Source organism: Myotis yumanensis, unplaced genomic scaffold (assembly GCF_028538775.1).
Source record: "Myotis yumanensis isolate MYYU_CA2020_CCGP unplaced genomic scaffold, mMyoYum1.0.hap1 SCAF_22, whole genome shotgun sequence".
Lineage (NCBI taxonomy): Eukaryota > Metazoa > Chordata > Mammalia > Chiroptera > Vespertilionidae > Myotis > Myotis yumanensis.
In genome coordinates this window covers 2,065,775-2,079,214 of record NW_027223773.1, presented here as the reverse complement: position 1 = coordinate 2,079,214, position 13,440 = coordinate 2,065,775, and the positions used below count along the sequence as shown (strand labels likewise).

Genomic DNA, 13,440 nt, shown 5'->3' with positions numbered 1-13,440 from the left:
TTCATTGGGTAATTTGGATAACTTAGTGCAGTTAAGAAAGTAAAATTCACCATTTTCTGTATTATATTTACTTTCAAAAAGATAATATTCTTCGAACCCATTTTACTCTGTACGAATCATTTACTATATGGACTGCACAAGAGGATTTCCACGTCTGTCATTAGGAAATAGCCTGACCTAACTTTGCAGAGAAGCATAGTGGCAGGGGCTTACCTTGTCTAGTCTTAAGCAGCAAAAGGGCACTTTTTCGTGAAGGAGATGGCAAAACGTGGGCGAGCTTCCTATGTACGGAGAGTAGGGGGGGTAGCCTTTCGCGTACCTGTAATGCAGTATGAGATGCTGAGCCACCTGCAATAGCACGTGCGAACCTGGACCGTTAGGTTACAGCTACGATCCTCTATGTTGATAGAGTGAGATACAGTTACTGTATGATGCAACTACAGTTTGATAAGGAAATAGATTAGAACCAGGGAGGGGGACTAGGGCCCATGTACCCAACCTGGCCCGTCGCCTGCCTGGTTTTGTGAATTAAAAAAAAAAAAAAAAAAAAAAAAAAAAAATATATATATATATATATTTATATATACACACACACACACATATATATATGTGTATATATATATATATATATATATATATATATATTTAAAGTATTACAAATAGTAGAACGTATGTCTCCTTTTCCCCCTATTGACCTCCCCCTGGCCTCCCCCACCCACCCGGCACATGCCCTCCCCCGCCCCCAGTGTCTGTGTCCATTGGTTATGCTTATATGCACGGTTTTTATATTTTTAAATGGTTGGAGAAAAGATCAAAAGAAGAAGAATATTACATGTCACGTGAAAATTATATGAAATTCAGATTTCAGTATCTGTGAGTATTTTAAAAAAAAAAACACACAGTCAAGTAAGTCATTCATTGTCTCTGAGTACTTTCATGCTTCAAATGCAGACTTGAGTAGTTGCTACAAAGACCATGTGGTCCATAAAGTATAAAATATTTACTAGCTGGTTCTTTTCAAAAAGGGTTTGCCAATCCTCAGTTTAAAACCAACAATTACAAAAGTGCTGCTTATGTCACGGAAATACTGATTTAGGTACTTTTTTCTTTAAGGAGAAAAGATCCATTTGAGAAAACTGAACCCGGAAATACACAGGGTGGGGCAGAAGTAAGGTTTACAGTTGTTCATATAGAAAATACTACAATAATTAATAAATAATGATACAAGAATAAACTCTGTGTTTCCTACTTTGGGCCCGCCCTGTATGTTTCAGTCAGAAATTTGAGGCTTTCAAATACTTTATAGTCAGGGGAGATACTGCCCTGTAGGAAGGCTGTTTGGGTAGCAATATGTAGGATTGATTTAAGATGTCCAGTAGGTATGCACATGAGTTCCCGTGGCAGGCACCACCCCAGTAGATCTTAGAGAACCTCAGCATACTCTAAGTTTGAGGACATTTTTTCATCCGGTGTAGTTTCATCTTCTGATTGGTCACTGAGAAGGTCACATGTTTGAAGGGATGCTGCATCTGCAACCTCGAGAACAGGGGCGATGCTGGGTCTTCGGATTTCTTTGATTCCCTCCGTAGGAAGAGTCAGGGTTGGGCCACTGGCCGACCGACAGCTTGTGTCTTGCAAGTCGATAGCCACAGTGCCTAACACAACGGAACATGAGAGTCCATCAGAGCATTTGCCACTGTGACGACGTAGCCATCATTTAATGATCAAGCTGAAGGAAAAGGTAACCAGTTTAACCAGAAAATCTTGTTTATCCTTTCATTTCAAAGGTGATTTCCATCTTTATCATGTGGGCATTTTTACCCACCCTGGTAAAAAATACGGTATTTGTGTAAATAGGGATTTGCTAAGTCTGTCTCCATAGTATGAAACATTAGATCTGTGAAATGCTGCAATACTTAGGAATTGAAAGTAAAACAATCACCTTGTTTCAATTTACTGTACATTTATATAAAACTAGAGGTCTGGTGCACGAAATTTGTGCACTCAGGAGGGAAGGGGTCCCTCAGCCCAGCCTGTGCCCTCTCGGACATCCTTAGCTCTCAGTGGTGAGAATGAGGTGATGAATAGAAGGGGAGCTTTAAGAAGAACAAAGGATATTTAAAATAGCCTTGGATACCTGGGTGGAAAACTTACAGAGGCAACACAGAGGTGCCAGGTGCTCATATCCTAATCAGAAATAGAAAGCAATTGTTGGCAGCTTTGAATTCGTTTACTGTTTTACCACTTCAACAGCTGAGCATTTTTGCTCTGTATGCTTAATTACATCCAGTTTGTAATAGACACAGTATGTTCTAAATGTGACTTTGAAATTTTAATAGAAAATGAAGCATCTCTATTATTCTTTCGTAAAGAAAGAAGCAAATGGCGTTTCCAAGGTTAGCCAGCCTTACCCATGCTGGCGATGATGCTGTGCACAGGCAGCCGCGACGGCCCATGGTAGAAGGACCGAGAGAAGCTGCTCTTTTTCTGCTGGTCTTGGTTCTTAAACGCTGAGTTCTCTTCCTTGGTGATATTAATATAGAAACATACATCCGTGGCATTCATAATGTACCGGGGGCCTGGGTTCAGAAGAATGTTTTTATTATCCTCCCTCCTGACACCAATCAAGCAGACACCGAACCTGGACATAAAAAAGAAGATGGAAGAGATTTCAGAATTGTAACAGGGGCCCCGTTTTGTTCCCTTGCGTTTGCACATGTAGGAAAATACATCAACGCTGCTAGGGCAGTGGGGAACTACAGCCCCCCCAAATCATCAGGGGAGTATTTGCGGCTCAGGAGCACCAACGGGGGTCCCAAATGTTGTAGGAGCCTCTGTCTTAACCCTTTTCGGTCCAACCTCGAGGCTGACTTGACAGACCAGGCGCTAGGAGCCGATGCAACGTCGAGCAATAAGAACATTAAAAAGTTCAACATTCAATCCCGCCAATTAATTTGGACCAGACTGTTTGAATTCCAGAAATAACATTGGACCGCAAAGGGTTAAAGGTCTGACACAGTCAGATGTCACTTCCACTCCGGAAGCAGCGGGAACATACTTCTTGTGTGCGTGGAAGGAGGCGTACGTGAAACTCTTCCCTTCGTACTCGGCGAAAAACGCGCTGTCCTCCAGCGTGATGTGGTACACCTCGTTCCCCGAGCACCTGCCGTAGGTCTTCTGCCACTGCTCAGGCGACTGCTGGCCCTCCCTGCAACACAGGCACACACATCCACACACAGAGAGCCGTGAGCGTGGGCACAGGGAGCACAGCACCCAGCCCTCCCTCAGGCCCCAACCCGTCTAGTGTGAGCAAGGCTCCTTCCCCTGGTGGGCAGCCAGGGGCCTGAGACCCTGTTGGTCTGGGAATAGGGTCTGGTAAGTGGGGGGTTACCCCTCCTGCTGAGCGAGAGGAAGCAGCCTCTTTAGCCTGGAGCCTCCCAATGCCAGGTCACAGAGGGCTGGACCCCGGCCCCCAGCTGTCCGCTCGCAAGTAGCTCAGATGTTTTCTGCGTGTTCACTCAGGACCCTCCTGGCCTTCCCAGTGGTTGGTTAATGGCTAAGCCTGATTGCAGGGCAGTGGTGCTGTGGTGGGCGGAGCAGAGGCCACTTCCTGCTCTGTGTTGAGAATTCAATGCAAATGGGGCCTCTTTCTAGAAATGTCACCCTCAGAGCCTCGCTGGGGGTTGGCCTGTTTCATGCTGCACCTAAACATACCCTGGGGCAGGAGTTTCATCAGAAAACATTCCTTTATCTCCTTTCACTTCCTTTTTTTTTGTGTTTTTTTGTTTTTGTTTTTGGTTAATCCTCACCAGAGGATATTTTTCCATTGATTTTTAGAGACAGTGGGAGAGAGAGGGGAAAGACAAAGAGAAACATCCATGTGAGAGACACACATCCATTGGTCGCCTCCTGCATGCGCCCTGACCAGGGCCCAGGCTGGGAGAGGAGCCTGCAACTGAGGTATGTGTCCCTGACTGGAATCGAACCCGGGACCCTTTGATCCACAGGCCAGTGCTCTATCCACTGAGCCACACCAGCTAGGGCTTCCTTCCCCTTCTTTTTCACTGATAAAGTGCATGCGTTTTATTTCCTTAGTCATCATTTCTCTCGGAGCAGGGACAGTGGATGGGAGCATGTTGCTCATACCGGGCTTTGAACCCGGAGCCTCCACCAGCCACTTTGCACATCTCTTAGGTCCTTTATTGACATCATTTTCACTGAGCACCCGGGCTGTGAAAAACATTCTAGAAGGTGTAAGAATGAGTAAGACGTGTTCTCTACCTTGACTGCAGCTACAGCCGACTCAGCCGGGAGAAATAAACACATAAAAGGACTGTGCTAGAGGCTCTGGCAGAAAATAATAACATTCTGTGTGCATTCCCAGAGGGGGAGTCACATGAAACGGGGGGGTTTAAAAATATCCCAGAGGAGATGGAATTGGGGGTTTAGCAACCTCCTCGGAGGAGGCAGAAGAAAGGCATTCGAGGCAAAGGGACGACTTAATAAAAAGATGGAGGAGGCGGAACCACGAAGTCTCTTCGGGATCTTGTTGTTGGAGAACAGGCTGCATATATGAGAGCGTCGGGAGGAAAGGACATAAAGCAGATAGCAGGAGAGCACAGAGGCCTCAAGAAAACCCTCCTATTTCAGTCTCCTTTGTAAGGAGGGGGAGCTGGTAGGGGCTTTCCAAGCAGAGGGGCGGCCACACTAGAGTGGCACCCGGATTTCTCGAAATATTCTCAGAAAGGAGGATACCGTTCCAGCTGTTCATTAACAGGTGTGCTTAGGAAACCATTTCCCAGGTAGTCAGGTGGATTGCCGATGCACCTCATAAGATGGCTTTCCGTGCAGACTTTCAGTGCCTGTTAGCTTATGTGAAAAAGAAATAATAAGCCCGGCTGGTGGGGCTCAGTGGTTGGGCATCGACCTATGAACCAGGAGGTGAGGGTTTGATTCCTGGTCAGGGCACAGGCCCAGGTTGCGGGCTCCATCCCCAGTGTGGGGTATTCAGGAAGCAGCCGATCCATGATTCTCTCTCATGATTAATGTTTCCATCTCTCTCTCCCTTCCTCTCTCTGAAATGAATAAAAACATCTTTTAAAAGAAATAATGATAATGAGAGTGACTTTCAGAGGTAAATTTTTCCTTTTCTCTTGATTATCCCCATTCAGGCATCCAGCATTGAAGGCGTGTTTTGTCTTGTGTTGTCTTTGGGGGGGGTGGGGGGGCGGATGGAGAAAGGACCACCAGGGGTAGAGGGACAACCCATCTTTTCTACTTTCCATAATCAAAGAAGCAGGCTTCTGTGGGTCAGCTGAACTATTGGCACAGTGGGAGCAATAAAAACCCATAGATGTGACCCCACAAAACCTGGTGTCCCCGTCCTCCACAGCTGTTACAGGCAGAGCCCATCCCCCCCAAATTCCTAGGTTTCAGTCTCAACCCCCAGGACCTCTGAGGTGACCCTGTCTGGAGACAGGGCCCTTCAAGGGGTGATTCAGTGACAGAAAGTGCTTGGGGGAGCCCTTATCTCATCTGACCAGTTTCCCAAGAGGAATTTAGACACAGAAAGAGACACCAGCACGGAGGCTCCCTGAGGAGAGACCTTGGGAGAATCCTGGACTAGAAAAGGGAAATGATGAGAAAACAGATAAAATTCTAATATGGCCGATCACTGGATCAATAGCAATTCCTCATTACGATCAGTACGCTGCGATTATGCAAATAAGATGTGAACGTTCGGGCGTTTATATGGGAAGGGTATCTGTGAACTCCTTATTCTTTTTTGTTTGTAACTTTTCTCTAAGTCTGAAACTAGCTCAACTAAAAAAGTAAACAAACAAAGGAAAGAAAAATAACCCAAGCCATTAAAAATGTCATGTTTAACTAGCATTTCCCAACCTTACTGGAGTATGTAATTTTATTTTTCTGGAAAAATACTGCCCATCTCAAAGCACTATCAATTCTGCCCTGGAACACAAATGCAGCAATGGCGGGAACACAGACCAGTGTTTCTCCATCACACACGCCAATTCATTACACCGCATTTTCACTTAATATGTTTCTACTGGGCTTGCAGATTTCACAAAACCGTTAAGTAATCTCTGGAGAAACAGTGATTTCAGAAAGCCTACATTTCACTTACGTGTAAGTGCACACAAGCATAATGCTCAGGAGACAGTTAAACAAGACCGTCCCATCATTTTACAGACACTGAGCATTTGGTTAAAGAATGATAGCATTTCCCAAGCGGAGGGAACAACCCAGGAATGGAGGTATGCGTCTCTGTCAGCGGTTCTCAACCTGTGGGTCGCGATCCCTTTGGCGGTGGAACGACCCTTTCACAGGGGCTGCCTAAGACCATCCTGCATATCAGATAGTTACATGACGATTCATAACAGTAGCAACATGACAGTGATGAAGTAGCAACGAAAATAATTTTATGGTTGGGTCACAACACGAGGAACTGTATTTGAAGGGCCAGAAGGTTGAGAACCACTGGTCTATGTTTTAAAGACACCGATTACTTTGACAACAACGGACAAGACTTGATACAGCTTTCACGTGTGCCTGTCTGTATTTATCTATTTATCTTTGTTTGTTTTTAAAGTTTAATGTGCAGGGTAAGTGTCAGTAAAGAGAAAGAGATGAAAAATGCAGTGAGCGAAGGGAGGTGGGGGGTCATGTATTCCATAGAAAGGAATGGATTGAAAAGGGGGTAATTTACAGCAATGTTGTAAGTGTCTGGTCCCATCCCCTCAGCTCTCACACCTGAAAACATACACAGGCAAAGCTTTCCTTGACATTTCGGTCCAATAGAGCATTCGATATTTTTTTTTAATTGATTTCAGAGAGGGAGAGAGAGAGAGAAACATCAATGATGAGAATCATGATCGGTTGCCTCCTGCACGCCCCCTACTGGGGATGGAGCCGCAACCCAGGCATGTGCCCTTGGCCAGAATTGAACCACAGACCCTTCAGTCCACAGGCCGATGCTCTATCCACTAAGCTAAATGGCCAGGGCTATTGTTCTTATGTTCGTGGACAAACCTAAGGAGGTGGTAGTCTCCACCCCGGCTCACTTTCCGGCATCTCTGCTTTTGTTCATCCTTCCTCAAAATGAGGAAGCCTCCATCGTCAAACTTGTCTTCTCTGAACCCCCCGGGGACCAGTGACCTACTAACTGTCTGCCCCAGTTCCTTCAGCCTCAAGCCGTCTATCTTGTTAGCTCCCCGGGTCTCCTCACAAACCCTTACACCTTTATACCCCATTGTGCTGCGCTGTGTTCGCTTTCCTTTTCTTCCCTCTGTTTCCTGAAAGTAATACTCTCCCAGGGAAACGTGTTCAGTTGTCATTTCTTCTAAATCCCAGAATATGTCCTGTCGCCTCCATGGTGACCTGAATGCTCTCATTTGTCGCCAGGAGCTGAGAATAGCAGCAAGGCCACGGTCACTTACATCTGCATTAGAGAGCAGATATTTCCACGGCCTCACTCCCTTTCCCGGCAAACCATGCATTTTATAGTTAATTCCCTACTGTCCAGACTCAGGGAGAAGAAATTTGTGTGTGTTTTTTCCTCTTTCCCCCATTCATGTCCAGTCATTGGTCAAGCTCTACAAATTGTGCCTTGGCAGTATTTTTCTTATCAATTCTCCCTTTTTTCCCCCCGTTAATTATCACTGTGACCAAAAATATCACCTCTCAGATGGGACTAATGAAAAAAATATGAGATTAACTGAAAGCAAAATAAAATAAAATTTTCCTTAGGATGAAATGCCATCAAGGTGGGACAGTTTCATGTCTATTAACCGGCCTGATAACTAGGCACCCCCTTGCCCTGAAATCATGGTCCATGTTCACCATCTACAGTAATTTGTGTCCAAACAATAAACTTATGTTCCTCTTCCTAACAGGATTGCCCAATAAATCAAAATGCTGACTTATTAGCAACAAGAAAGACCACTGCCAAGAGCATGGAGCACACTCACATGCCCTCAAGTAAGTGAGGGAACCGGCTAACGTCTCAGTGCGTCAGGGAGCACAGCTACTTGAAACCAGCTCAGAGTTGCTTTGTGACTCATAGACCCACTAGAACCGGGATGAATATGTTCATAACAGGAAAAGGAAATGGAAGGTCAGCAGAGTGCTAACCAGTAGTAGCCAGGGTACCGGCTAAATTGTTGTAGAGACTCCAAAATACAAGATACAATTTTTTAACATTAATATCCTTCTTGCCTGACCGGTTTGGCTCAGTGGATAGAGCGTCGGCCTGCGGACTCAAGGGTCCCGGGCTCGATTCTGGTCAGGGGCATGTACCTTGGTTGCCGGCACATCCCCAGTGGGGGTGTGCGGGAGGCAGCTGATCGATGTTTCTCTCTCATCGATGTTTCTAGCTTTCCATCCCTCTCCCTTCCTCTCTGCAAAAAATCAATAAAATATATTTTAAATAAATATCCCTCTTGCGTGAAAACCCAGAGGTAGGCACTTCATCCTTAATGTGGGGTTTCCATCCGTGCCCACATTCCCACTGGCTAGAAGAAGAGAAGTGAGGAGAGGAGGAGGGTGGTTGAGTGGGTGAGTCTAATTCTAGCTCGGAATCGGGAATTCCATTCTTCCTCTGGCCTGAGACAGGTCTCTCTCTAAAACATCTGGCCCTTTGGTCTCCAGCTCCTGATTGCTTTACCCATCTCAGTTGTCTCAGAACTCACACTTAGGATTTTCTTGAAATATTACAATCTGCATAGCACTTTATTTTAAAAATATATTTTTAATTACACCATTTTAGATTTAGTATTATATTTATTTCTATGCATGTTGGATCCTAAAATCTTAGCTTCTTTTTTTTCACATTATATCAACTAATAGAGTATAAATTGCTTGTGGCTCTCAACTATTTTTATTCAGAGTCACCATTTGTTAGAGGATAAAGTTTTAATAATATTATTCTCCTTTTTAATGGAGAAATTTGAGTGTTGTTGTAAGCTTTGTTTTCAATTAAAGGTTTGATAATCCTTGCATAAAGCATTTTGTAGAGTTGTCAACATTTTCCCCCACTGAACTATTTAATTCAGCTTGCCAGTTCTCTTATCATTAAATCAATCTTGGAGCTTTCTACTTTCTACTGAGGCTCAAGGGCAAAATTTCAAAATATTCTCTTAATAAATAAATCTCGGCTATATCTTCAATTGAAGCAAAGTATAGAAGACTTGATATAAATTACTTTAGTCAAACAATATTCTTAATAAATACATTAAACATGTTGAATTAAGTGCTTTTCTGTTGGGTGGACTATTTATATTCAACTGATGGTATCTATCTGATAAGGTACTTGTATCAAAAATATATAAAAAGGAGATTAACACTCTTATACTCGATAATTAAAGACAAATAACCCAGTTAAAAAATGACCAAAGGACCTGAATAGATTTTACTACAAACAAGATAAACAAATGGCCAAGAAACACATGAAAAGATGCTCAGGGTCATTAGCCATCAATGAAATGCAAATGAAAAGCACAGGGAGACACTACATTTCCTCCGCTGGATGGTTATGATAAAAAAGTTGGATAATAACAAGTGTTCCTGAGGGTGTGAAGAGCTTGAAACCTTTATACACTGCTGGTGAGGATACATAATGTTACAATCTCTTTGGGAAAAATTCTGACAGTTCCCAAAAAAGACTAAACAGAGTTACCACATGTCCCATGAGTTCCACTCCTAAGATAGACCCAAAAGAAATGAAAGCATATGTCCACATGAAAATGTTTGCATGAATGTTAAGAGCAGCCCTATTTACAACACTAGAAACAACCCAAATATCCATCCTCTGATGAATAAAAAAAATAAAAGGGGACCTATTCATATAATGGAATATTATTTAGTCATAAAAAGGAAAAATTAGTACACTATTACAATATTAACATACCTTGAAAACATTATGCCAAGTGAAAGAAGCTGGACAACACACACACACATTATATTATTCCATCTATAGGCAATATGCAGTGTCTAAAATAGGAAAATCTACAGAGACAGAGTACATTAGTAAGAGTTGGGAGAAAATGTAGAGGCTGCTAAAACGTAGAGGGCTTCTTTATGGGGTGATGAAATTATTCAAGAGTTAGACAGTGGTGATGGCCGCACAGTTCTATGACTACTAAAAAACCTCTAGATTGTAGACCTTAAATGGGTGAATTGTAGCATGTGTGAAGTCTATCTCAATAAAGCTTCTATAAAGAAAGTTATTCTGGTAAACTATAGCATTTCTGTGACACTTAGTTGTAAAATAAGTGGGGTTCTTTAAGTTATTGATGTATTTTAAGATTTTGCAGGTCAGTCTTAATCATGGGAAATCCTTAGTTATGTGATAATGATTTCTTCAATATTATTTTAATGAGGCAAAATCCATTAGGGTATAATGGGAAGTCCTATTTTAAGGGTTACTAGGATTCTTTTTTAACTTAGTGTCAGATGTAATTTGTTTACCAGACAATATTGTGTGACAATAAATATTTACGGGTAAGACAGTGTAGTTTAACCGTTCTCAGAATAATGTGTTAGTGTAGATGGCTCTCATTTTATTGTTTGCAACACAATGAAGCTGGTCTAGACATTTGCTTGGAAGTCATATGATTCTGTGACAAAGATGGTATGGCAAAATAATGAATCCATGTGATGAGTTCCATGAATGTTCACTTAATTGGTGTTGAAGTAGTTTCCAGTATTTTATTTTATTTCTTCACACTGCTGAGTACTTTGGTCAACAAAAAATAATTTCATTCATGACCCTGTTCCATTCTTTCCATCAATAGATGAAAGGTTTGTAACTGTACAGGTTAAAATATTTCGATTCCAAACTCTAATAAAATTGTTTCTGGGGAACTCCTACCGTCTCAATAGAGCAGATACCTGATTCAAGAAAAGAGTAAAACTTGCTGAAGAATACCGCAGGGCACTTACTATTTTTCACTTAATTCACACCATCTAGTATTATATCCCAAGGAAGAATTTTCCTTTTCCTTGAGTTATTTTAATGGGCACTTGACTTAAATAGCTACCAATTAGCTTAATTTCAATCATCATAACCACAAGAGACCACAGTGAGATTTACTTAGAAAATCAAATTTTTCTCTAAAATCCCAAGACTATGAAACGGTATGAGATGCAGTGGGACATCTGTCTCCTTTAGTCAGAGTGGTGACTGTATTCACCGAGTACGTATTTCTTGATCACCCAAGTCAAAAACAGTCTCTGTGTTTTACAAAACTCTATCCAAGTAAATGAGAACAGCGTGGTCCAATACAACGTTTTCCCATCTACCTGGAAATGCATATGAAAAGTGATTTCTTTTATACTGTGTTAGCTAATCTTCTCTACTACTTTGTCATCATTCTATACTAATTGAATATTTTTATTTAGAGGTCAATTGTGTAAAGATAACTTCAAGACTAAAAACTTACCTCACATAGAAAAAAATGGCGTTAAGGTTTTACACTAGTGATTGTCATCATCTTGTTCTTTAATGTTTTATTTGTTAAGTATTCATCCCGAAATTAGAAACCATGCCCTAATCCTAGGTGTAACAAATGAAGTGTAGACACTTAGGATTTAGGATGAAACTAATGATCTCAAGATTCATTAGAAGAGACAGCCAATCACTGTCAATTTCCTGTATGTCTTGGACCCCTTAACGGGTCTATATTTGTCTGTCTGTCTATCCATCTGTCTCTCCATCAGACGAAGATAACACACAAATACAATATCGGTACATATGTAGCTTTATACCTTGGCTTGCTGTATTTCTAAATCACATAACTGCACTTATTTTTTAATATAATTTAAAATGCATTATCTTAAAGAAAAAATATACTTACTGCCCTCTAGAGGTATGAACCAGTAGTGTGATAAGTGTAGATGTTGCTGGGCATATACAGTTTAAAGCTAACATGGCGTATTTAAACTCTTCTTCACAAACAACATGATCTGTTTGAAATAAAATAGGTAAATTAGAATAATTTACCTTGGGGTGGTAATATTTTAAAATAATATGAAAAGTAAAACAATGAATTAAATTACAAAAGTTTCCATAAAAAAAACACACGTTTCGAGATTTCTTTTTTACCTGTGTAATTTTATTCCCAGGAAAAATATTTCTTAAGAGAAAGTACTACAGCCTAGGGAACAGAGTCAATAATATTGTGATAATTATGTGTGGTTCTGGGTGGGTACTGGAAATATCAAGGGGCCAACTTTGCAAAATATATGATTGTCTAACTACTGTGCTGTATTACCTTGAAACTAATCTATAATAATAAAAGCGTAATATACTAATTAGACCGGACGTCCTTCCGGACATCCTTCCGGACGAAGCCGGGGCTATGAGGGAAGCCCAGGTCCCCGGTGCCAGAGGGAAGCCAGTGTCGGCAGCTGGGGGAAGGAAGGCCTACTCCTGCACAAATTTGTGTGCATCAGGCCTCTAGTACAAAATAATGTTGAATGTAAATCGTAAGTGAAAAATAAAATTTTTTGAAAAGAGAATACTATACTATGAGTTAGTGATTGAGAGGGAAGGGGAGGTGTCTCACCACAGTTCTGTCTTTAACAGAATAATTGCTGTTAAAGCCTTTGGCAAAGTATTTCATTTTCCTCTGCCTCATCTGTACGATGGGTGAGATGAGGTAGGTTAGGGGGTAAGCCTGGACAAGAAACCAGAGACTTCAAAGTCTCCTTCAGTTCTGACAGCTCCACTGTATGAAATAAAATAGCACTGATTGAAAACAGTATCGATTGAGCAAAGTCATAGTCACACAGCATAAAGACTTGGAAAGTAATTATTAAAAGAGGTATCGGACCCTAGCTGGTTTGGCTCAGTGGATAGCGTGTCAGCCCACAGACTGAAGAGTCTCAGGTTCGATTCCAGTCAAGGGCACGAACCTCAGTTGGAAGCAATCAATCAATGGGTCTCTCTCACATCGGTGTTTCTCTATCTTTCCCCCCTCCCTTCCACTCTCTCTAAAAACCAATGGAAAAAACATCCTCGGGTGAGGATTAAAAAGAAAATATTAAGAGGTGTTGGCAATATTTACATAACATATGAGGAATAGATTTTGTACCAAACAACGAAAATACCAAGCAGTAATAATGAATGCGGAAATACATTTAATTTTGCATTGTACTTTGACCTCAAGACCTAAAGTCATAAACTTAAAAGACAACAGGGTCCAAGTGGCTATTGAAATTCAACGATAAAAAATATAGGAAGGGCCAGACTTGGGGGCACTTGGAGGGTGAGGGCACCGTAAAGGGGGTGATCCTGCCCAGCCCACGTCCATACTGTCATGCAGGAACGAGAGAGAGGACTTTTAAAATAATAGGATTGCGTGAGATTCTTGGTTTCTTGTTTCTTGTCATTTTTATTATTTTTCATTTAACAGCTTTTAA

At 41.8% G+C, this 13,440-nt stretch overlaps 1 protein-coding gene across 4 annotated transcripts in view; it reads right to left on the bottom strand.

The window, feature by feature from the left end:
- Positions 1 to 13,440, bottom strand: part of KCNT2 (potassium sodium-activated channel subfamily T member 2) — a 128,456-nt gene that overhangs the window by 28,310 nt on the left and 86,706 nt on the right. For all 4 annotated transcript variants that reach the window (XM_070401228.1, XM_070401230.1, XM_070401229.1 and 1 more), the window contains exons 14-18: positions 11,874 to 11,982; positions 3,059 to 3,208; positions 2,412 to 2,641; positions 1,442 to 1,655; positions 214 to 319 (exon numbers count right to left, since the gene is read on the bottom strand). In XM_070401228.1, the coding sequence (XP_070257329.1) occupies positions 214 to 319; positions 1,442 to 1,655; positions 2,412 to 2,641; positions 3,059 to 3,208; positions 11,874 to 11,982 (809 nt within the window). The remainder of the gene's footprint in view (positions 1 to 213; positions 320 to 1,441; positions 1,656 to 2,411; positions 2,642 to 3,058; positions 3,209 to 11,873; positions 11,983 to 13,440) is intronic.